General features: G+C 36.8%; 1 protein-coding gene across 1 annotated transcript; it reads left to right on the top strand.

Moving 5' to 3' along the window:
* Window positions 1-1,232: 1,232 nt before the first annotated feature.
* Window positions 1,233-12,450, top strand: LOC121408239 (B-cell CLL/lymphoma 7 protein family member B-A-like). Its single transcript, XM_041599635.1, has 7 exons — window positions 1,233-1,611; window positions 7,570-7,742; window positions 8,204-8,281; window positions 8,673-8,768; window positions 9,614-9,703; window positions 10,742-10,827; window positions 12,187-12,450. Exons 1-7 carry the CDS (start codon window positions 1,511-1,513, stop codon window positions 12,250-12,252), a joined length of 690 nt encoding a protein of 229 aa, XP_041455569.1. The 5' UTR covers window positions 1,233-1,510; the 3' UTR covers window positions 12,253-12,450.
* The last annotated feature ends 10,528 nt before the right edge of the window (window positions 12,451-22,978 follow it).

The following is a 22,978-nucleotide window of genomic DNA, read 5'->3' as shown; positions in this document are numbered from 1 at the left end:
TTTCTTCAAGTTACCTTGGCTTTCTTCGCCATTCCTTTTGTCTCCGATAAGGTTGTCGCGGCCGGGGTTGTCGATCGCTTCAAGTCAGTTCTCGGTCACCTTATTGATATGTTTAGAGCAGAGTAGTTGACCGATCTATCTCTATCTTTCTGTTTCATTTTCAATTCCCTTTAATTGTTCCCTTTTTATCTCCGATTATTTCAATAGCATCAGCATCCCGGGGGGCCACTTACATTGACGAGTGGATACCATGCGCGACCAAAAAAACACGTAAAAAGGATGTCCTTTTCACGATAGGGCACGTTACGTACGTAACGTGAAAAGGGTGTCAAAAACACAAAAATAATGAAAAAAGGGTATCTATTTCGCTAGTAAAATTACGTGTTTAGGGTCGAATTTGCGGGGATGATAAAACAAAATTAAAATGTTTTATAAAGGATGTCCTTTTTGCCCCAACACTACGTGTTTAGAGTCCTATTTGCGCGAGGTGTAGAAGGTGGGGTCGTACTAAACCAAATAAGGTAAAGCCGACAGAACCCGTAACAATAAAACAAGGCTTTACTTGTTTTGGGGTTCATTTCAGGGAATATTTGCCAAGAGTATCGTTTTGTTTCCAATACTTGTTAAGGGTAGGGTTTCACACGCCAATACTTGTTAAGGGGTGCATTTTCAGAATATGGAAATTACGTGTTTAGGGTGCTTTTCGAGACCCCATGGTCGCGCATGGTATCCACTCGTGAATGGAAGTGGCCCCCCCGGGCATCAATCTATCTTCCCTTTAATATTAGACCTATATTAACAATTAACAATCCTGCATATGTTATGCATTTTTTTTCATTGTAAACATGATTACGAAATGAACTTTGATGATTGTGGAATATGAATATATCAATAAATAAATAAATAAATAAAGCCAATATATATGCTATAGTGGGAATTCGATTCGATTGCCTTCCCGCTTTTTAAATTGATTGCTCCAGTTCTTCCTTCTTTTTCTCGATCGAATTATACAACGTATTGTTGTACATGGAGATCCATGATTGTACCACCATGTACACGGTCAAATGCAGCATTCACAATGCGGATTACGGCACAAATGCCGATCGCTCCGAGTCAAATTGCAAGCGTGACACGCTCGACCTTCATAATGGTTTTTATTTAGCTGGCAGTGCAGACATGCCGTACGTGCAAAAAACTCGGACTAGACACACACGATCCGATACGTGTGTACGACGTGTCTGTGTGTCGGTCGCATCTATAATATACGCAAGATACTTCGGGCGAGTAGTGTGTATGCCTGAAATGTGTGTGTCCAAGCTCCTTGCATGCGCTCAGCTGTATACACAGCGGATCGGAGTTTTCTTTGTGTAAAAATTTGCACGCGCAAAGTCAATAGAGAAATTCACGGCGTTTCGATCTAACCGACCATTCGGATCCGAAGAAAGACATTAGGTTATCCCCAAGCAGTCGTACATTACATTTTGATCATTGTTTTGTTTCTGAACGTGGGATGATGATGTCTTCTTCACGGTCCTCTCGCGCAGAGACCCGGAGCCGCGCCAAAGATGAAATCAAAAGGGTAATGCAAGCAATTGATAGAGTTAGAAAATGGTGAGTAAAGTTCTCGGTGTCTTTTCGCTTGTCTTTTTCGACTTGCATTTTGTGCCTGAATGGTACACTGTATCGATGCATGGAGCAGTGTGTTTCTGTGGATTGTGTACCGGTATGTTGAGTGGGAAGAATCGACAGGCTGAAACTCCAAACTTTGTCTCTGCGGGATAGGTAAGGCCAAGGGCAAGCTAGCCGGCAGGGCCGGGCAGGAAAGTAGGAAAGAAATCAAAGAATGCCAGGCACAACTTTCACAAGGCAATGATTATCAGATTGGGCACTCATTCAGTGAACAAGGTTAAACTTAGGCCTAGGCCTATATACATGTAAGTTGTAACCTTGTTCTCAGTATCTCCATGACGTGTGGCAAAATAAGGTTGGCAATGTTTGGCTTATTAGGCCTAGGCCTATTTCGTTGGGGAAAATGCTTGATTTTTTTACACTGTCAGTTTCCATTACGGCTTTCTAACATATAATTTGGCTCTTAAGTAAATTTGATCCTTTAAATTATTTTTTCTTAATTAAAGGAAACCAACATGACCAAAACCCAAGAAGAGAAGCAAACCAAGCAATCTTATTGGAAAGAGTAAAATGAGAGGAACAATTTTTAAAAAGTTTCATCAAAATTGGTTATGAAATGAGCAAGTTATGGACGTTTAAAAAGTCTTGTACTTTCTATGGGGATCCTCAAATTGGCAAACATGCTTCAAAAATGATAATTTTTTTTAAGTGTGTGCTCCATACAGCATTGGCATACCATAGATTCTCCACAGGCAGGATGGTACAATGTAGCAGTGAACAAGTGAGATTTGGCAACTTCCAGAGAGTTGCTGGCTTGGACTTGGAAGTTGGATTAATTCAAAAGAAGAAAAAAAAGTAAAAACAAAAAAGTGAGAAAGGCTAGAGCCTAGACTAGCCATCTTGGCCATGCGTTTTGAGTTGGGCCCATTTCCGTTACAACTCGAATTTTTCTCCAAAATCGCACCATTTCATACAATTGTATTTTTTCTTATGTTTGACATCCTATAGTACCCATAAAAGTATGTTCTGAAAGGAAATTGTCTGAGGAATTCAAAAATGCAATCAGAAAAGGCATAGGGTAATGTCATAAAAAGTTAAAGGTCAAACTATGTGAAAAACAGTGAAAAAAATATACTTCCCAATTAATCTGAGAATCAGATAACTTTACACCCTACATGTATATAGGGAAATAACATGCATATTTCAACTCTTTACATGTAGAGTGAGACCCTTCCAGTGATATATAACTTGTTAGGGATAACTCTACCAAAATAATTGGGCGCGATCATCTTATAAGACCAAATTTCACATCACAATTTTTCATGCAAATATGTATCAATGCTTGATTTACCCCTAAAATATTATGTAGTCTTGCCTTTAGTTGCCTAAATACACTTGCAAACACTTAACATTATATTATAATATATTTACTGTGGTTATTATGAATAAAAAATGATGTAATTTGACTCAAATCGTGGGATTTGTCACCTCTTGGCTCAAAGACCGGTAGACCACAGGTTGACAACTGTGGAGTCAGGTATGTGAATGCACAATGAAAAGTTCTCATTACTGCTTTAGCTTATTTAAACTTAGTGTGAACAAAAACAACTACCATGTTATAAATAAATCCATATTCCATACATCTGGCCAAATATACTTTATGTTATTCTTGCTCGACTTTCTGCAGGACAATTGAATCAATTGAATCAACTGGGCCAATTGAATGTCAATGCACAAAATACATTGTATGGCTACAATTGCCTCTGTTTAGTGTAATCTTTGTACCAGTTTCATTCTCAAGTAGTTTTTTGATAATTTGGAAAAATATTCTACATGTTTGGACCCTTTTGTGCCAGCCAAATATGTGTCATCTACTGATTCATAGACGCAGTGTGATGTAGCATTAAGACAAAAAGTAAATAGCATCAGATGAGGGCTTTATTGCTACAATATTTCATTAATTGAAATTGCATAAAAGGTGTATTTTCTATCTGTTATGTTACCAGAATAATCTGAAGATTTGGACACATGACAGCTATCACTGTCAGTCTACGCTGTCAAAACTGAAACCATGAGGTCATTATTAACAGTAGATTGATTTATCTCTGAAGACTTTAATTAGTTTGTGCTTTTCTTTTTTAATTTTTGCAGCTTCTAATATACTACACTGTAATTAGCTTAATTAGGTATCCTTTAAACTTAAAAGTTCAAAATTGACCCAGTTAGGATTGAAGAATAAGCCAGTGAGCCCCCAACTATTACATATTTAGGTACTGTGATGTTACACATTTAGTTTCGTAATGAAATTAAAATTTATGCTCCCTTGTCTACCACCATGCAAAAATGGCCAACTGATGTTACATAATTGCTCATTACTGGTAAATGAAGTAATCTCAAGTATTTCTTTTTCTTTCAAGTAATTTGGTATAAAGATTCCCCTTAATATGATACCAAATATACCCATGTAGCACATGTATTTCAAGTTTTATACTATTAATTATTTCTGTGCTTGTCGTGCAAATGTAACAATACCACCTATTTGCGGGCCCAACATGAAACGCATGGCCTCTTATTAAAAAATTCTAGTCTAGACAGCTGGTATTTGTGGTAGCCGTCTGTTTCGAGTAATTCCGTAGGGCCTAACGTTAGAGTCTAGTTTTACAACAAATTATACTTTTTAAAATTTCTCCTCATACACAGACGGCTCATGATCGTGCAGCCGCCATTAGGGGGTAATCAATGCAAAATCCCCCATACAGGGCTCATCGATTTTTGTCTTTATTTTGAAAAATATATAAAAAGAACGGGACCAAAATAAAGATTATAATTTCGTTTTGGCCTGAAATGCACCAAAACAGGGAAAAATGAAAAACTTAAATCAAAGGACAAAAACTGTGACTTCGGCTGTCGTGCATATGGTAGGGTGGGCAATGGCACCAGATTTGTGCTGTAGGCATGTGTCAAAAAGTCATTGGGTGGATTTGCCTAAAATTTTCATTCTGTAGTGAAATGTAGCAACATCTTCACATTTTCCGGTAGCCAAGTTGATTATATATCAATGTGATATGTTTCCATGGCAGCTCACAGAGGCTCAAACAGTCTAGGTCAGCATAAAGACTTAAAAATGCCTATTTTCAGCCACTAACCGCCCACACAGTATAGTCTATGGGGATGGCCCAAAATGTTGTATGCATTTCCAGACACATTTTATGAAGCATTTAAGCCTTATTTTTTCACTATTTAGGAAATTTTATGGTAAGTTTTGAGCAATGTTTTTAAAAATAATGCTGATAAAGAGTATATTAAGGTAATGCTTTTTAACTAGTAGGAATCCTGTTTTGTTTTTTTCATTGTCCTACCTACTTATGGCCATTGAGTCCCTGTACAGATCGAGTTAGAACTTTGGTGTCTGTAATTGGTGAGTGGAGCCAACAGAGTTCAACGGAACAACCAATAATATAACAGAGACAGAAGCTTTTGGTCTAGATCTATTAAAAGTTTGGAATGGTGGCAAGAGTAACATGTATATGCACCTCCCCCCCCCTGAATAAAATCATGGAGAAGGTTCAAAATAATATATCTAGCCCTAATATAGAACATGTATGATGGGGGAGTGGAAATACAGTACACGTACATACATGTACCAAAATATGGCTTTATTCCGTCAAATTTTGAGCAGGATCTACTGCGTGTAATTGTAAATAGACATCAATTTATTTTAGTAAGTAAAGGGTCTGTGAGCCTAGACTAGTCGAACTATCGGCTAATAATCATTAAAAAAAACTTCCAGTATCAGCGCTTCTCGCTCGCTCAGCGGGAAGAGACTTGACTGGAGATACGAGGTGCATTCAAGTCCCAACGTAAATGTAGGTAAGCAACTGTAAAAAAAATGATAGAAAAGTCTGAAGTAAAGGAACCACAAGTCTCAACAATCTCTTGTTATTTTTGGTGGGCGGGCATATGGAACTCTTTCCAGAATGGTCACAACCTCTGACTGAGACTAGTGAGACTGATCATTCCAGAAAGCATACATCTTCCAATTTGGAAGTTGATACCTCAGCTGGTTAATGAGATCTCAAATGCATCATGGTATAAAAATAATGACCATTGTGACCTTTGACCTTGTGACCCTGCAAAACTTAGATCACGATCACCCCAAATATGACCAATATGCAAACATGACTCAAGTTTGAAGTTGATATTCAAAGAGTTCTTCTTCAAGTGATCACCAAAATTGCATTTTAAGGTATGGATTTTGACCTCTGTGACCTTAAACCTTTGACTACCGTAGTGTCTGTAGTTTATACCCCGAAAACTAATCTGTTCATTGTGACTTATGCATACATGAACCAAATATGAAGTCCATCTACATGTAACAGTTCTTGAGTTACTGCCAGAACAAAAAATGGGACAGATGGATGGCAACCTATACCCCTTTCATAAACCCAATTATGCGGCTAATAGCAGCATAATTTGGTCGTAAAATCGGAGGAGGACCAGATTTATTCGCATTTTGATGCTGCAATTATCCGCGTAATACACGTAGCATCGGGACCATATTTTGACTTAATGAACGCATTACGAAAGTAATTTCGGATAATTGCCATGGAGCGGTCACAAGGTCACCCTTTTCCAACGCAACCGCATCGGAGGGGGTGTGTGCGTTTGCCATGACGATTATCCTCCTTTTTCAGCACGGGCGCTTATAAAAATAGTGCGGATTATTTTCGGAGTTTATGAACGCAATTTTTATTGAATTATCCGCATTACTCTAAGATGGCTAATTGGAGGATAGGTTTATGAAAGGGGTACTAGAAACATAATTCCACCAGCACCACCTGTGGTGGGTGGAGGAATAAACATTTTGAACGATCCACTAATGTTTTAAAGCCTGTCTGTACACAAAGCTTTGGTAAATCCCCAAAATATGGCTAAGATAATGGCTTTTCCAATTTATCACTAGATTATAAGGTTTGTGAGTGCTTTATTAGTTATTGTGGAGGATGTGAAATAAAAATGTATTTTACAGGATGAATTTTGCGATATTATACATTGAAAAAAAATGAAATTGATCAGGTGCCCGGCGGTCAAAATATAATATCTGCATGGACTGGGCTGAAAGTCGGAAAATGGCGCCCCAAAAATAGAGGGTGCTACATATGCTTGATTCAAATATTTAAAATTTCACAGAGAATGGTCGGTTGAAAAGGATCATACGGCTTAGGAAAGTTGGATGCTACTTAGTTTGTATATTGACCCTTTTCCAAAGCTAAAGACAGTCTTTTAAACTGCATGTATATGCTTCCTTGAAAAAGTATTTGATTTGATTGTTAATGTTAATGAGCACCGAAATGTTGGGCTTGATAGTTCATGCAGCGCTGCCTCAGAAAATGATGAATTATTATTATTGTGGTCTATTTCTGAAAATGTCAATCCAAAGAAATAAGCCTATGGATGAGGGGGCAGGGGCCATGAATAAAGAATGTGAAACTAATTCTTCAGCAAGTTAGGTTCTTTCCCTCTCTTTTTTTCGAGGGGGATGGGTAGATTTCCATGGGTCTATTGTCCAAGGTCATCAAGAAAAATCATCAAATCTGTGATATTTTTTAAACTGTTCATTGCTTATTTAAAAAACAAATATACAATACATACAGGCCCTTGAAACTCTTTTGTTACATGAACATGTACATTGTACGATAATGGATTAATGGTTAACAACTTTTTTGAAATTCATCATATTTTTTTCTTCTTATTTTGTTCAAAGTTTATCTGTCTACTCTTATATATTTCTTGTTTTTGTTTTCAGATTAAAAAAAACTTATAGTTTAGAATTTCCCTCTATTAAAGCACTCTGAACTGATCTCATTATAAATACACGTTTTCCATAGAGCTCAATTAGTTCTAACCGTTTTCCTGTGTTTGTGTTCTCTTGTGTTTCAGGGAAAAGAAATGGGTGACCATTGGCGACACAACTCTGAAGATCTTCAAGTGGGTTCCTATTGTGGAGGTGAAGAAGAAAGAGGACCAGAATGGTCAAGATGACAAGACGAGTGAGACCAGTAGCCAGGGTGATGCCAAAAGCATCAATGGTGAACAGGAAAAAGAAAACAGATGTAAGTTCCCCATCTTCCCTGACTGATTTCAGATGATAGAGTTACACAATTATGTGTGTAATTATTTCGAATTATCATTATTATTACCATTCTCCACTGGTAAATGTACACAAATAAAATGATTTCTGCTCGTGGTAACTCCTGTAGGAACTCTGCAGGACAGCATTTTGCTGGTAAACGTCAAGCTGGTATATAACCAATTAACTTGAAAACATTTTATGTCTATGTTAATCAGTCATAGTGGCTGACGTAATAGACAACAGATATCACTCTTGGGCCTTTTTATCAAAGTGGAGACAATGGCAGACTTGGGATTCAAACTCACAGCCTTGCGATTATGAGTCCAATGTTCTAACCTCTGGACCACACGACCTGATTTTGATGAAGGGAAGTGGTTGTTCATGTTTAAGCCTATTATTATTCTTTCTGTTGTACATTTGATGTTATTCTTTTTTTTCCAGATGATAACAATTCACAGCAGACAACTCCAGTCAAACTTAGAGACATCCCTAATCTAGAAGATTCCAACTCAAGACTAAGTAAGTTTTGTATCCTACTTTTCATCGTTTCAATCAGTTAAAATATTCTTTAAAGTGTAATAATAAAATGATGATGATAATAACAGTAATGACAATACAATTGGCTTGGTTCTTAACATTGAAAACCAAGTATATATGTTACATCTTGGGCTGTGTAGAACCGATTCCTACCAGATTTGGCTATGGATGTTTTGCTTCATGCCCCTTGAAGGTATGAAATTTAAAAAAATTCAAATACAAAAACAATTGTGTCATCATCACTTCCCTGCCCTATAGCTGAGTCAAACTAAGGTAAATTTCAATATCTGAGATTGTTAGTCACTAGAAAATTCCTGTGGGTATGTGTGTCAGAAGTTCATAACATGCATTGAATTGTCTTATTCCATGATAGCGCCCTCATCAGCTTTGAGTTACGATGAATCAACGATGGATTCAATGATGAGTAGCGATCTAGATGAGAGTAGTAATCAAGGACCACCTGCAGAAGGTAAGACCAATGAGATGAGTGAGAGCTGATATTCCATAGGATCATTTGTAAAATATGCCTGTGAATTTTAGCGTTTCATTATTTACATTTCTTAAATTAAAATTGTTGCTTATTATTACTTGCATTGGATTACAAGTATTGGGAAAATGTGAAACGAGTGGGTGTTTTTTCTTTGTGATCAGTTTAGTTAAGATATGGCAGTGCAAACACAAGAAAAAACAGTTTCTTTCCTTTTCTTTCTTTCAACAAGACATGAGAGAGAATAAGATGCATTGATCAAGCAATATTCATAAAAATTTGTCAATACATTGATCATTGGATGAAGAAATGCACGATGACATGTTGAATGTCTGAAAACTGCATTGCCATGTCAGCAGAATTTTTTCGTGAATGTCATACCATGGTCACACTTGCTCTACGGCAGCCGTGCGGCGAGTCAAAAACAGCTGTTTTATTCATTTTACTAAAACCACCAATATGTAGCAAGTATAAACAAATGTTAAAACGGCTGATTTCGACTCGCCGTACGGCCGCCGTACGGCCGCCGTAGAGTAAATGTGACCAAGGTATTACCATTAAAAAAACATAAGGGCTTGAACCTCTGCATCAATTTTAGAATTGCCCCATATAGCTAGGATCTCAGGCACATGCCACAGTGACTAGCATTGCAATTATGTTTGGAAATCTCTGAAATCTGATCACCACTTTCTGAGAAATATTGATAATCTTCTTTAATGTTTGTAGTTGCTAGTTAGGTACATTTACATGCATGATATATATTTTGAATGCTACCATAATCTCTGGAATTTAATAGATTTTGTTTTCTTTATTAATCTTACCCACAGATGGTGAGAAGAGCCGGTTAGCATCCAGTGAGAGTAGGATTCAACCACCAGATGTCCAGCCAACTATAGAAAAACAAACTGATGTGCAAGGTACTTCCCGATACCTACACCTCCCTGCCTCACTCCAATTTTACAATTTTACCCTAACCATCCTCCTTTCAACTCCTCCTAGTCCTTCCCTTCAAAATATCCCCCTTTTATTCAACCATCATCCCACACACCCCCTTCCTGAAACAGTTTGTACAGTAGAGAAGAATCAAGAAATTGAACATTAGATTATCAATTAAACTTGTCTTTTTTATAGCTCTAGGTAATTTAAACCAATTTTTGATATCATTAATTTTAAAGTCAATAAGCTACAGCCACTTTTCACATTGACAGAGACTTTAATTTGATGTGCACACTCTGGATCCTTACCAAGGGTGCAACATTTGATCATGTAGTCTTAAAATATACACCACATTCACATGACTGGATTCCCAATCCCCCCCCCCCCCCCCCCCCCCCCCACTTCTAATCTTGGCATTATTTATGCTATAAAGTTTCCTTAGTAACAATTTGATGGAAGGTTATCTGAGTAAAGATTAATAGATAATCATAATCTACATGGTTCTACATGTATGTAACAGAGTCACTGTGTACCAGAGCTTGGAGTTAAGTTCCCCTTCAAAATATCCAGTTTTGATAGGACCTCAAAATTCATTTGCTTCAGATTTTTGTTATTTCTGTCATCATTACAAGACAGAGGAAAACCTAAGATGCTGTGAAGTTTGTTTTTCTCTTCCCCATGAATAAAAAAACACAAAATGTAGTAACCCCCCCCCATTCCTTGCTTGGTCCAAATTTGACCAATACTACATGCCCATGGGTCATTAGGTTGTATACAGTATTCTCTCCATAAGTCAACCTACCATAAGTTGACCGAGTATCTGCATGTAGCTTGAAATCCTATTTTGTACTGATGTCCAGACAAGACATGCTTAATAACATCCTCAAATTTTAAGAGATTTCTGTGGTCTCAAGGGTTTTGACTTGGGTATAATCACCTGCATATCCATGGGATATTTATGTTACTTGTTCACATTGCTAAATCTATCTCTTTTTCTTCATTTTACTCATTGTTAACAGACTCGCCATCAAAAAATGAAGAACCCCCTCTCTTGACAGCAGAAGAGCCAGTTTCCAAACAGAATATCAGACCGCATTCTGCTATGGTAAATTTTTTTGACATTTTCTTATTCTTACCCTCTTTGCAATCGTTGTTCAAAGCACTTCTTCACATTCCCTGTCTCGTCAGTGCTACGCTACATAGCCATCTAGTTATGCTTAGCCTGATGTGACTTTCCATATTTGTGACATCTATTTTTGCAAAAAATGTAAAAGCCCAGTGTTGTAATATAACAATTGTGGAAACATAAATATTCAACACACAGCAATTTTAGAATATTACCATACTTGGAATATTTTACGAAGGTATATGTCGGTGCATTTCACTCTTGACTGTTAAGTAACAAACTCCTGACATGCTTTTGGCTAACAGCCAATTTATCATTTGAATTAACCCTAAATAGACTGGGCTAATTCGACGCCTAAGAAGACTGGGGGGGGGGGTGATTCAGCCCCCCCCCCCTTATGATCTCGGCCGTCGATGGCGCGATCGCGACGAAAATTGGCACACGGTTACCCATGGCATTATCTACAATACTATAACATCAAATTTTGCAAAAAATCTCATGTCTCATTAATTATGCTAATTTATGCGTAAAATCATAGTTTGCTCTAATTAATAAAATAATGCCCCTAAAATGCTACTTTTTGTTTCACATACTCTAGATAGGCATCTGATCAAATTTATTTTTTAAAAATTCAATATCACGTTTGATATGTATTCTATTGTTTTCTAAATTTCCTATGTATTTCTTTGTTTTTTTACTTTTTGTTTTTTATTGTTTTTTCAATGGAAATAGTCGGGGACTTTATTTTGACCATAAAAAGATAAAATTAATTGATTTTAAGCAGTAAAAGGAAAAATAATGATACATTTATGAATTTTGGCTAAAAACACTATTTGCATTGGATTTGTACACAAATTCATGTTTTTAGTAATTTTGGGTCTGCATGCACTTAGAAAATGTTGCGTAATTTGTGAACCGCATACCCGGGGGTCACAATTTTGGTCTCAAAAGTTGCGCGAGACTTGAAAGTAAAAAGTCAGCGAGCGACGTGATCAAAAAATTTCGCCCGCGGACTACTTGCAAAAAATGTCTAGGGGGCTGAATCAGCCACCCCCAGTCTTTTTAGGGTTAAGGCTGAATCTTAATATGCAGGCATAAGCTACACACATGCACATATATAATATATATATGTGTGGGTTTTTTTTTTTGGGGGGGGTTATGTTGACTATGCACCTGAAACATCTAGGAAGTTTACTGATTTCCATAGCTTTTAATCTTCTCCTTTTCATTCTAACCGGACTATTTAAGTGAAATATCAAATTGCTTCTTGATGGTTTATTGCAGGTTCTTGGATACAGACTTAAAATTGTTTTCCTCTTTATTCTTTGCTCATAACAGGACGATGTAGATGAACCCCCTTCCAAGCAGCCCCGTTTAGAATCCCAAATTGGCAATGATAGTTGATGCAACTAAGTGTGCATGTTGATACCATGCTACTTCTGGATATTAAAGGTATACATCATTGATCTTTGAATGAAATGAATTGAGCAGGGCAGGGCCTTGTCTGTGTCCTTATATATTTATGTGTACTGCACTTTGGTGTAGAACATTTTTAAATTATTGTGAATATTGAGCTGTACATAGGGATGTGGGCATTGGAGGTACAAGTACTTTTTGGTTATGAATTGCCCTGGAGTAGGTACAACGGTCCTGATTATAATCCACTAGAAGCACAACTGCAGAATCTTGGTGAATTGCCACTTGGATAACACACCCAGTTAATCTACTTTCTTGTTTGGCTAATCCTAGTTTGTAACAAATGGTCTTGCTAAGTTTTCAGTCATCGAGCCCATGTACCAGTTTGTCAATCGGCAGTTATGCTAACCTCGTTTGGGCTAACACCACTTTGTATGAGATTACATGAAATGTGTATGAATCAAATTATCATGTGGCAAAGTGCATAATACTACTAGAATGGAAATTACAGTTGATCATTTTTGGCATCAGACTGCTAATTGTACATGTATGTGATTGTTAGACCAAGTTATGGTCAGACCAAATGGTAAGTAGACAATGGTATTTAAACGAAGTGGGTTTAGCTCGGATGGTGTTAGAGACAATCTGAAAATTTAAACTCCTTGTAAATGTAGACCAATTCTATATCAGCCATAATATTTTCTTGTACCAAGACGGAACAAAAACCAAGGAAACAACAGGAGGATTATGGCCCTCATCCGTGTATCTTGCTGCTTCTCAAGCATCACTTTATATAAAGTCCTCTGTTGATAAATGAGCGTTGTGGCCCAGTGGATTAGTCTTCGGACTTTGAAACAGAGGGTCGTGGACTCATGGGTTCGAATCCCAGCCATGGCGTAATTTCTTTCAGCAAGAAACTGGTCCCCAATGTACTGCACTCAACCCAGGTGAGGTAAATGGGTACTAGTAGGAAGTACATGTAATTCCTTAAAAAGCTGTGTGCGCCATGAACGCCTAGCTTAGCCGGGTAATATAGGATCGCCTTGAGCACCTATCAAGGTGGATATGTGCGCAATATAAATACCCTGTTATTATTATTATTAAAGTGATTTTGATCACAGTGGACAGAAATCATTGGCTCACATACACACAAGCCACAACACCAATGCAAACTGCCATTTTACCTCTCAAAATCTCATTGTTTGAAAATTCATACATGTACTAAAATTGAAACTTCTCATTTAATCACGAGGGTGGTGTAAAAAAAAAATGGGTCCAAATCTCCGTCTGCATACGAGTATATTACTTGTATATTGTATTCCGTTAACTGAATACTTATCAAATATAGCTCATTGAATGAGCAGAGGTTTAAGAATGCATCCATACTGTGTTTACCTACAGTATTAGAGTTATGATATGGCAGTTGTTTGGTTTACTGGCTTCAAAAATCGTTGCTATGAGATATACAGACTTCCCTCTGTTTAGATACTGTTTATACACTGTCTACAAGATGAGCTATAGGTGGCGCTGTGCAATAAATAAAGAAGCAAAGACAGAAGTATATCAGTCGAAAAAGCCTCAAAGAGATATCTATCAGAGAGAGAGAGAGAGGCATCAACTATTCATTAGGTGGTATGTACATCAAATCAAACTGAAGAAAATTGCAATTCATCAATTCTGCTTTATACATACACTGTATTAAAGATATATATTTTCCATTCTAATATGAAAAGTTATTTTTATAAGAAATAGTGCTCCTCAATGAATTTTCATTAAACATGCAATTGATAGATTTTTGCAAGTTATTCCCTCAAAGTACACACAAATTATCTGTATAGCGAGGTAAAAAATAAATTTTAGTTAAGCTTTTTCATTAACTTTTAACATGCCAGAGATATTGCAGCATAAATAGTTTATACGTACATGTATTTATACCTATTTATATAATTATTCATTATTATTTGGTCCCATAGTGTCTCTGGCATGTTGATAGTGATAGTAAAAAAACCACATTTTTTTAGACCTAAATATTAGCAATGATACGGAATACCCCTTAAAGGGGAATGAAACCTTTGGAACAAATAGGCTTGTGTAGAAACAGAAAAATCAAAGAATAAGAATAAAGAAAGTTTGAGAAAAATTGGACAAATAATGAAAAAGTTATGAGCATTTGAATATTGCAATTACTAATGCTATGGAGATCCTCACATTGGCAATACGACAAGGATGTGTGATGTCACTGATGAACAACTTTCCCTTTGGTGGACTATAAAATACCCTCAAAATGTCCCTTTTTTCTTTTTCTTATGATGATACAAACTCTATCCATGATGTATTCTTAAAAAATATGCACTACATGCCATCATGTAGACAGAACACATGATTTTTGGATAGATGTGATAAAAGAGGCAATTCTAGTGAAATATATAATAAAGTAATGGGGAGAGTTGTTCACAAGTGACATCACACATCTTTGTCACATTGCCAATTTGCTATCTCCAAAGCATTAGTGATCGCAATATTCAAATGCTCATAACTTTCTCATTATTTGTCCGATTTTTCTCAAACTTTCGTTGATCTGTTTCTTTGATTTTTCTGTTTTCACACAAGCTATCTTGTTCCAATGGTTTCATTCTCCTTTATTGCTTTAATTGGTGAGCAAGGAGTGTGCCTTTAGTATGGAATAATAAAATAATTATTGTTGGACTGTGAATTATACACAGTGTTCAAGGGGGTACTCCATTTTATATATAAAATATTAAGAAAAAAATATTTGTATGCTTGTATGTTGAAATTAAGCATGCTGAAACTGAACATTTTGTTGAAATTGGATGAAAAATAAATTATTTGAAATTTCACATCGTTGCTAAAAACTGAACAAGGCTGTGTCAAATGAGTTTTTTACGTGATGATTGATGTTGCAACTTTACTTTCTATTTTTTTTGTACCGTAAACATGTAAGTTAATGTTACACTTAGCCCGTTATTCAACTGATTGAAAGCTGATTTGTGCAAGGGGTGGTTTTCATGAAAGAACTCGTCAGATATTTTATCCAACAATGTTCATTAATTATCCTACAATTACCATTGTAAGACTATGCTTCTCAGCTGATCAAAATTAAGAAAATATGTCAGATCTGTAATTTCGGGTGAAAAATGTTGATGAAATGCACTGTATATTCCCCTGTAATAATTGCATAGAAGCAAATTCAAAATTTGTTTTTACTTATTTAATAGAGCTGTGTAAAGTGGTGGACTTTTTCAGGGTGATATTAAGAATGAATTCAAATATAATGATTATCGTTATGAATTTATTTGATGTTTTGATTATTAATTAGCAGTTCATCATTATCTTTTAATTTCCTTCACTCAAACAGTATTGTCACAACAAGTTATGAAAGATTCAGTGCTTGTACGTACAGCATATGCTTTAATTTTTCTTTAGCATAGTGAATTTATGCTATTCAGATTTGAATTTAATTTACCTTCATTTGTACATTGTGAGTTATGTATATTTTTTCTTAAACATGTATATGACTTTTAATTTCATTTCCATCATTATGGTAGGAATTTCAATTTCAGAATTTGCCATTTCAGTTATGAATATGTTATCTTAAATGGGTGGTTATTGTATTGTTTATGTCGGTCATTGTTATTGATATGATAAATATGTGATACTCAATATTTTATATAAACATGTTTGATTCATTTGATCTTGGTACTTGCTTTGTTGTATTTTGAGGGTGGCGCTGGGGAGAAGAGGGGGGACAATATGGAGGGACTGTTTCTGTGACAAAGTGCAGATCTGGGCGGTGTTACACAGAGATCGAAGTATGATTTGGAGTCGCACTTAAATGCCTAGTTGCGTGCGGTATAAAAGACATGACCGCATCGGTCAGATCATGCCAAGAGGATGAGCAATACTGCGTATTGACTACGCATCAGCATTTAAGTGCGACTCTAAAAGGGTGTTGCAAGAAAATATTTGCGATCAATTGCTAATATTATGTTGCAATTTTACAAATGATAGATCAACTTTAGAAGTAGCAAATCAGATTACACTCCTTGTTTCAAGAAGCGGATTGGCAATCGATCAGAAATTTGCAATTCATTGCAAGACATGATTGATTTAGGAACCAAAAATAGACTTGCAATTGATCGCAAGTTTCTTGCAACACCCCACAAGTCATATTTGAATATTGATATTCTCAACTTTTCGCATTTACTACGGGGAAAACTCTCTACAACCACCAATTTGAAAATGCAAGAAAATTTACAATGGAGAGCTGAGCGACTTTGTCGAAAGTTGGTGGACCAGGTAAGGATCATGATTTCTTGACTCTGGACAATGACAACCTGCAATTTTTGTCCGGTGCAAAACTTCTGCCCCAGTCCACCAACTTTCGACAAAAGCCTCTCAGCTCTCCATTGTGATTTTAATTGCATTTCAAAGGAATCAATGCGTTGTAGAGTGTGTCCCTGTAGTAAATGCCTAAACTACATGTTATTGGAGGAGGGGGTGGTGACATTGAAGAGGGCTTAAAGTAGGGGATGATGGCGAAAGGAGGATGGCACTAATTGAACGATGAAGATGAGATGATGATTATGAAGATGATCGATGAAGATGAGATGGTGATGATAATGATGACGATGATGATTATGAAGAAGATGATGATGGTGATGATGATGAAAATGATTGGTGATGAATTATCATCATGATGATGGTGGTGGAGGTAAAGGTGGTTATTGATGATTTTAATGATGTGGTGGTGGGGTGATGGTAGTGGGGATGAGGATGACAAGAATGATGAAGATGGTAGTAGTATGATAGAAAAGTATGAACATTATTTTGGTGTTTGAGCTGTTGCTATGACGATGAAGATAAATTAGGAGGGGTCCTGATTACGAGGCAGGATGATGGAAATGGGGAGGGTATTTATAATGGAAAGATGCTCTCAAGGGATGCGGAATTTATTTTCGTTTGGGGGCAAAGTCAAACAAGGGCACTACATGTCAAAATTGGCATTTTTGGTGCAAACGGATATTTTCATTATGAGATTATCATTTATGTGAAGTGTTTTGTAGTAATTAAGTTAAGCCATTCTGTAAAATGGCATTTTTTTCCTCCGGAGATTTTTCGGGGGAGAGGAGGCAAGAATGCACCCTGCTCCCTCCTCGGTTCCGCGCCCCCTGGATGCTCTGTACGTCGATGATTTAGTCATGATGATGATTATGGTCATAGTGGGGATAACGTGTTGATTAAGGTCAAGGTGGTTGATGGTGATGTTGCCGATGGTAGTTGTAATTAAAAGTTGTCAGGATGTCGAGTATCAGATATCGACATTATCACAATCATACAGTATGATTGTGATAATGTCGATATCTTATGATATAATCGTGAGAATGACATTGATAATGATGGTGCGACGACGAATATCAGGAGGATAACGGTACTGACAATAATATTTGGTGGTTGCTAATATTTGTTGGTTTGCTTGAAATTTATTTCTGCGTTCCACATGTTCAACATAATACAACATAATCAATTATTAAATAGATTTTACATATATATACATTTTAGACACACGTATCATTTACAATCTCTTTCTGAATATAAAAAAGTGTATGAAAAATATTATTTAAATTTCAGAACGCAGGAGACCGTCGTCATGAGCGACCTGCTTGATGTTGACGATGGCCTGAAGGATATGAAAGGATTGCGATGGGAAAAGGGAACCTCCAGCACAGCACCCCCTAATTAAAAATCGTTCCCAGTCCCCCCCCCCCCCATGAATCGTGTCTCCATTAGAGTTTTATTTTCAGTTCGATAATTGATTGTTTGCTCCATTGCATTCTGCTAACATTAGTAAATGTACTAATTGCTTCATATTTGTACTAGAAATTAGAACAGACGCGGAATAAATGAGAAGGCTGTATTTTGAACATAATTTTGATCGTAAAGTTGGCGCACTACCGTATGCCTACAGACGGGAGGCATGGGGGCCATTGCCCCGAAATGTCTACGACCATGACGACCGAGTAGAGAGGGATGGGGGAGGTAGGAGAGGGGGTGCAGAGCAAAGGAGAGCTGATCATGTTTAAAAAGGATTAGAAAACACGGGGAAGAGATATGTAGAAGTCTTGGTCTTCAAAAGAGATGGCAGTATAAAATTGTTAACCCCCCCCCACACACACCTCCGTCGGGAAAAAAACAGAATGGGAGAGAGAAAAATGATGTAAGAATGAAAAAAAAAGCGAAAGAACAAAAAGAGGAGGGGATAATGTAATGAAATATTTTTCCTTCCTCTTCTTTCACTTTTCTCTCCTGTTTCTTTCTTGTTCTTTTCCTGTTCCACCCCTGTTGGTGTCAGATTTTCCTAACTGACCTTATAAGGAAACCCTACATCAGCTCGCTTCGTTCAGTTGCAATGTCTTCACCAATGTCGGTTATATTGTTTTTTTTTTGGGGGGGGGGTGGTCAAAGGTTTTCCTTGTATATTTAGTTCAGTTACTGTATTCCCCGTGTATTCCTCACTCCAGAAATATACTGAGCGATATATGACTCTGCGAGGTTATGTTTGATTTATATTTTTTTTTATCCTGTGAACCAAAACGGAATCTTAAATCGCAAATTGTAATATGTAATTCTTTCGCTTTATTTCTTATATCTTTCTTTCATTTTATTTTGCCCTCCTCCGACAAGTATCTCATCGGGTCATTATGAAAGATTTCTGCCTAAATGAGACAGAAAATCGTGTACAACTCTTGAACGCACACACAGGTCACGGAGTGACCCTGAGTGCAAACAGCTGACTGTATTAACGTAGGGGTGGTACATTTTCACAATAGGGGTGATCAAACTCACTGGAGGGACTTTAATTCACTTATAACAAAGAAATGTGTACTACAGTACTCCTGTTGAATGCTCTGATGAAAATTATATGAGTTTCACATTCATTTGAACGGGAGGACAAGATTATTGTATATATCGAGTGCATTATGCATAAATCATACTACCATTGCGACCCCTGCCCGGCCGATGGTTCAGGCATGACGATCCTGAGTGACGTCACCGATAGAGACCTCAAATGCCAGGAGAGCCTATTCGACAACTAACTTCATCTAAAAAACACGTATTGAAGATAACATCCAATGGGGGAATGGCTTTCATTTTCATGAAATATACATTCCGTTCCTCAATAAATCTTTAACCCCGTCGTTAACTGCCCATTCATTCTCGAGCAATGGGGGAATGAATACAGAGTGTCTCAAAGTTTGTGTGAAAAAAGGTGCATTTTCCATAGAACTTCTGCCAAAAAGCAATGCGTAAGGGAAAGATTAGCCCCAAAACACGAATAGATGAGTTAATCAAATGGAATGAATCATGAAAATCAGTGAAATATACTTTCTCCTGTACTTATTACTGAATACCCCGACTTGATACGATTAATTTTTCCCCCTCTCCATCAACTTTTAAGAAAAAGGGTGCATATTTTCATAAAAATATCATGTGTTATATCGACGGACGCCCGTGCGTACGAGCAGGAGGAAGCCAAATGTCTCGTATTTTTCATAATGATTTAAAGGACAAGTCCACCCCAAAAAATTTGATTTGAATAAAAAGAGAAAAGTCCAACAAGCAGAACACTGAAAATTTCATCAAAATCGGATGTAAAATAAGAAAGTTATGACATTTTAAAGTTTCGCTTAATTTCACAATTAAAATAGTTATATCATGGTTGTATGCACATCCTGGCTGGTATGCAAATGAGGAGACTATGACGTCATCCACTCACTATTTCTATTGTATTTTATTATATAAAATATTCTAATTTTCTCCTCATTGTCAAGTGAAACGATTATTAATTCCCCCCTGAACATGTTCAGTCAAGTTGGTCCTTATTGTCAAATCTATAAAAAATGAAATATTTTATAATTCAAGCAATAAAAAGCAAAAGAAATAGTGAGTGATGGACATCATCGACCGACTCACCTAGTTGTGCATATCACTTTTTTGTGAAAAATAAGCGAAACTTTAAAATTTCAAAACTTTCTTATTTTACATGTGATTTTGATTGTCACCGTACCACTGTGCTAGTTTGATTTCTCTCTATTTATTCCAGTCAGTATTTTCCTGGTGTGGATTTGACATTTAATAAGACCCTTTTGCGGCAGTGGAGCACTGATTTAATGAATACAACGAATTGCTTTGCTCAAAACAATGGGCTGACTTGCCCCCCCCCCCACCCCTTCCACACCTGAGCGAAAGCAGTGTATACGCTGGATTGTACAGTTTTACCTCGTATATGCGTGGATTCTGCTCCCAAACGCTCTCACACCGAATCATCGTACAATCAACACTAGACGGTGGGTTTATTCACGGGAACTGTTCGCGCGCGTCTGGTATCCTTGGTTACCCGAGTTCGTCGTGCAGCCAACTGCACTTGTTCGCGAATATATCGCACAAAACCTGCGGGTAGTCGATCATGTAACTGTAAAGGCTGGCTTTTGATTTTCGTTGCAATGAATAGAATCAAGGGCCGTTGATGCTTTATGCGCGATCGACCCCGACAAATGGTTGACGTACGGTGGAAAGGGCATTGTGTTTGCGACAAGCGAAAGGATAGAGCGTAGCTTTTGTGATACGATACAGTTCAACAGAATGTCATATATGATTTTTAAGAAATATACTTGTTCTGTATTGTGTGATATAGCGGTATCCGTTTTGTTTGAAATTATCATTGCAAGTACCCAGGGGCGGATCCAGCCTTCGCCAATAGGGGGGGCCCGGAATTTTTTTTTCAGCCATATTTTCCCCGATCGGCCACTCGAATATGATATCTGCCGGGATTTTTGGTTTCTTTAAAGGGGTAGTCCTATTAGTCACTTCTTTGCTTTATTCTTATGAATAAACATAAATATATAATACCACAATCATTATTTATATAATGCGAGCGCGAAGCGCGAGCTATTTTTTTGGGGGAATCTTATGTACTTTTTTCTAAAAGTTTTGAACATTCTGGGCAATCCTGAAAAAAGATAAGTATGCAAGTGAATAATTACGAACGTGAAGCGCGAGCAGAAATGAACTGAATGGAAAAGGTACTGTTAAGGACTTGCTTGCAGTTAGCCATGAAGATGTTACATATTTAAAAAAATAAAATAATGCGAGCGCGAAGCGCGAGCTGAAATTTTTTGACATGTTTACCTAAGGAATGGAAATTCTAAGCACTTTTGTAACTTAACATAATAGGTATATAACTAAACGATTGATGCGAGCGCGAAGCGTGAGCAAAAAATTCGTGATTTAGACCTACTGAACGAGACACTCTATTCAAGTTATGTAAATCATGAAAAGGATGAGGAAGTGGGGATCTTCCTTACATTAATAATGCGAGCGCAGAGCGCGAGCGGAAAATTTTTATATACGTTTTGAGCGGATCGAAAACGTATTTGTTATGGACTGCTTGAACTTAGCCATGAAGACGTTACATTTTATTTCAACATTCAAATATTGCGAGCGCGAAGCGCGAGCTGAAAATTTTTGACATTTCTACCTGAATAATGGAAATTTTAAGCACTTTTTGTAATCGTGGAAAGGATAAGACAAAAACTGAACATTACTGATGCGAGCGGAAAAATTCTGGACACTCTATTCATGTTTTGTAAATCATGAAAAGGTTAAGCTATTGGAAATTTTCACACATTAATAATGCGAGCACAAAGTGCGAGCAGACAATTTTTTTATATTGTTATCTGAAACTGGATAATTATTTGAATGGAGAACAAGCTGCGTATCTGAATAAACGTGTGTTTGAGATATCGACCTAGAATTGGGTACTCTAAATCCCTTTTTTTTACCATGAAAATCAATAAAGCGAGCGCAAAGCGCGAGCTTAAAATATATGATATTCAGATCTGAAAAGGGGTCACTTTAAGCTCTGTATTGCAAGCACTTTGTGGAAAAATTGTGAGGTGAAAAAGGATAACAGTTAAAACAGACCTGATATTTTCAATTATTGTTACTTTGAGTTTTGACATAGGACCGGGATATTCTATTAGGACATTATATCATCATAAGAAAATGATGACTATCTTCCTATTTCTCTTCCTAAGCATGAGAGTGCAAAATCTATTAATATTATGGCCTGAAAACTGGACATTTAAAGCACTTTTGTAATTATGCATAAGATGCATGAGTTTAAAATCTATCAATGCGAGCGCAAATCGCGAGCAGAAATTTATGATTAATTGTCATCAAATGGTGATTTTAAGTAGTTTGTTTTAGAATTAATATTGAGATATACATAACTCACTAATCAAAATGCAAGCGTGCAGCGCTATAGCTGATACGTTTTGACAATCTGACCTAAATAAGGATATTTTGAGAACTTCATGGAATACAGGAAAATAATAGGTAACTGACAAATCAAATTGTGTGAGCGCGCAGCGCAAGCAGAAATTGGTAATATTCAGACCATAAAACAGAAATTTTTACACTTTTAAAAAATCAATTTGTAAATAAAACAAAATAATGAAAGTTCAATTTCCCAGCTGAAATATGTTTTGTATATTGACTTCAGAATTTGATATTTTAAGGTCCATATTGAGCAAGATATCACCGAAAAGGCAATGCGAGCGCAAAGCGCGAGCGAAAATTTTATATCCCGACATGAAAGATTAAAAAAAAAATAATTTCCAAGTCTTCCCCTTAT

Source organism: Lytechinus variegatus, chromosome 2 (genome assembly GCF_018143015.1).
Source record: "Lytechinus variegatus isolate NC3 chromosome 2, Lvar_3.0, whole genome shotgun sequence".
Taxonomy (NCBI): Eukaryota; Metazoa; Echinodermata; class Echinoidea; order Temnopleuroida; family Toxopneustidae; genus Lytechinus; species Lytechinus variegatus.
The sequence above is the reverse complement of the archived record's forward strand: the minus strand, read 5'-3'. Positions and strand labels throughout refer to the sequence as shown.

What these genes read in the sequence shown, in the direction of transcription:
- LOC121408239 (XM_041599635.1), top strand. Translation starts at nt 1,511, where the DNA reads ATGATGATGTCTTCTTCACGGTCCTCTCGCGCAGAGACCCGGAGCCGC. An exon ending in ACAGGAAAAAGAAAACAGAT is followed by an intron (nt 7,743 to 8,203) that starts GTAAGTTCCCCA and finishes TTTTTTTTCCAG; the next exon opens with ATGATAACAATTCACAGCAG. An exon ending in TCAAGGACCACCTGCAGAAG is followed by an intron (nt 8,769 to 9,613) that starts GTAAGACCAATG and finishes TCTTACCCACAG; the next exon opens with ATGGTGAGAAGAGCCGGTTA.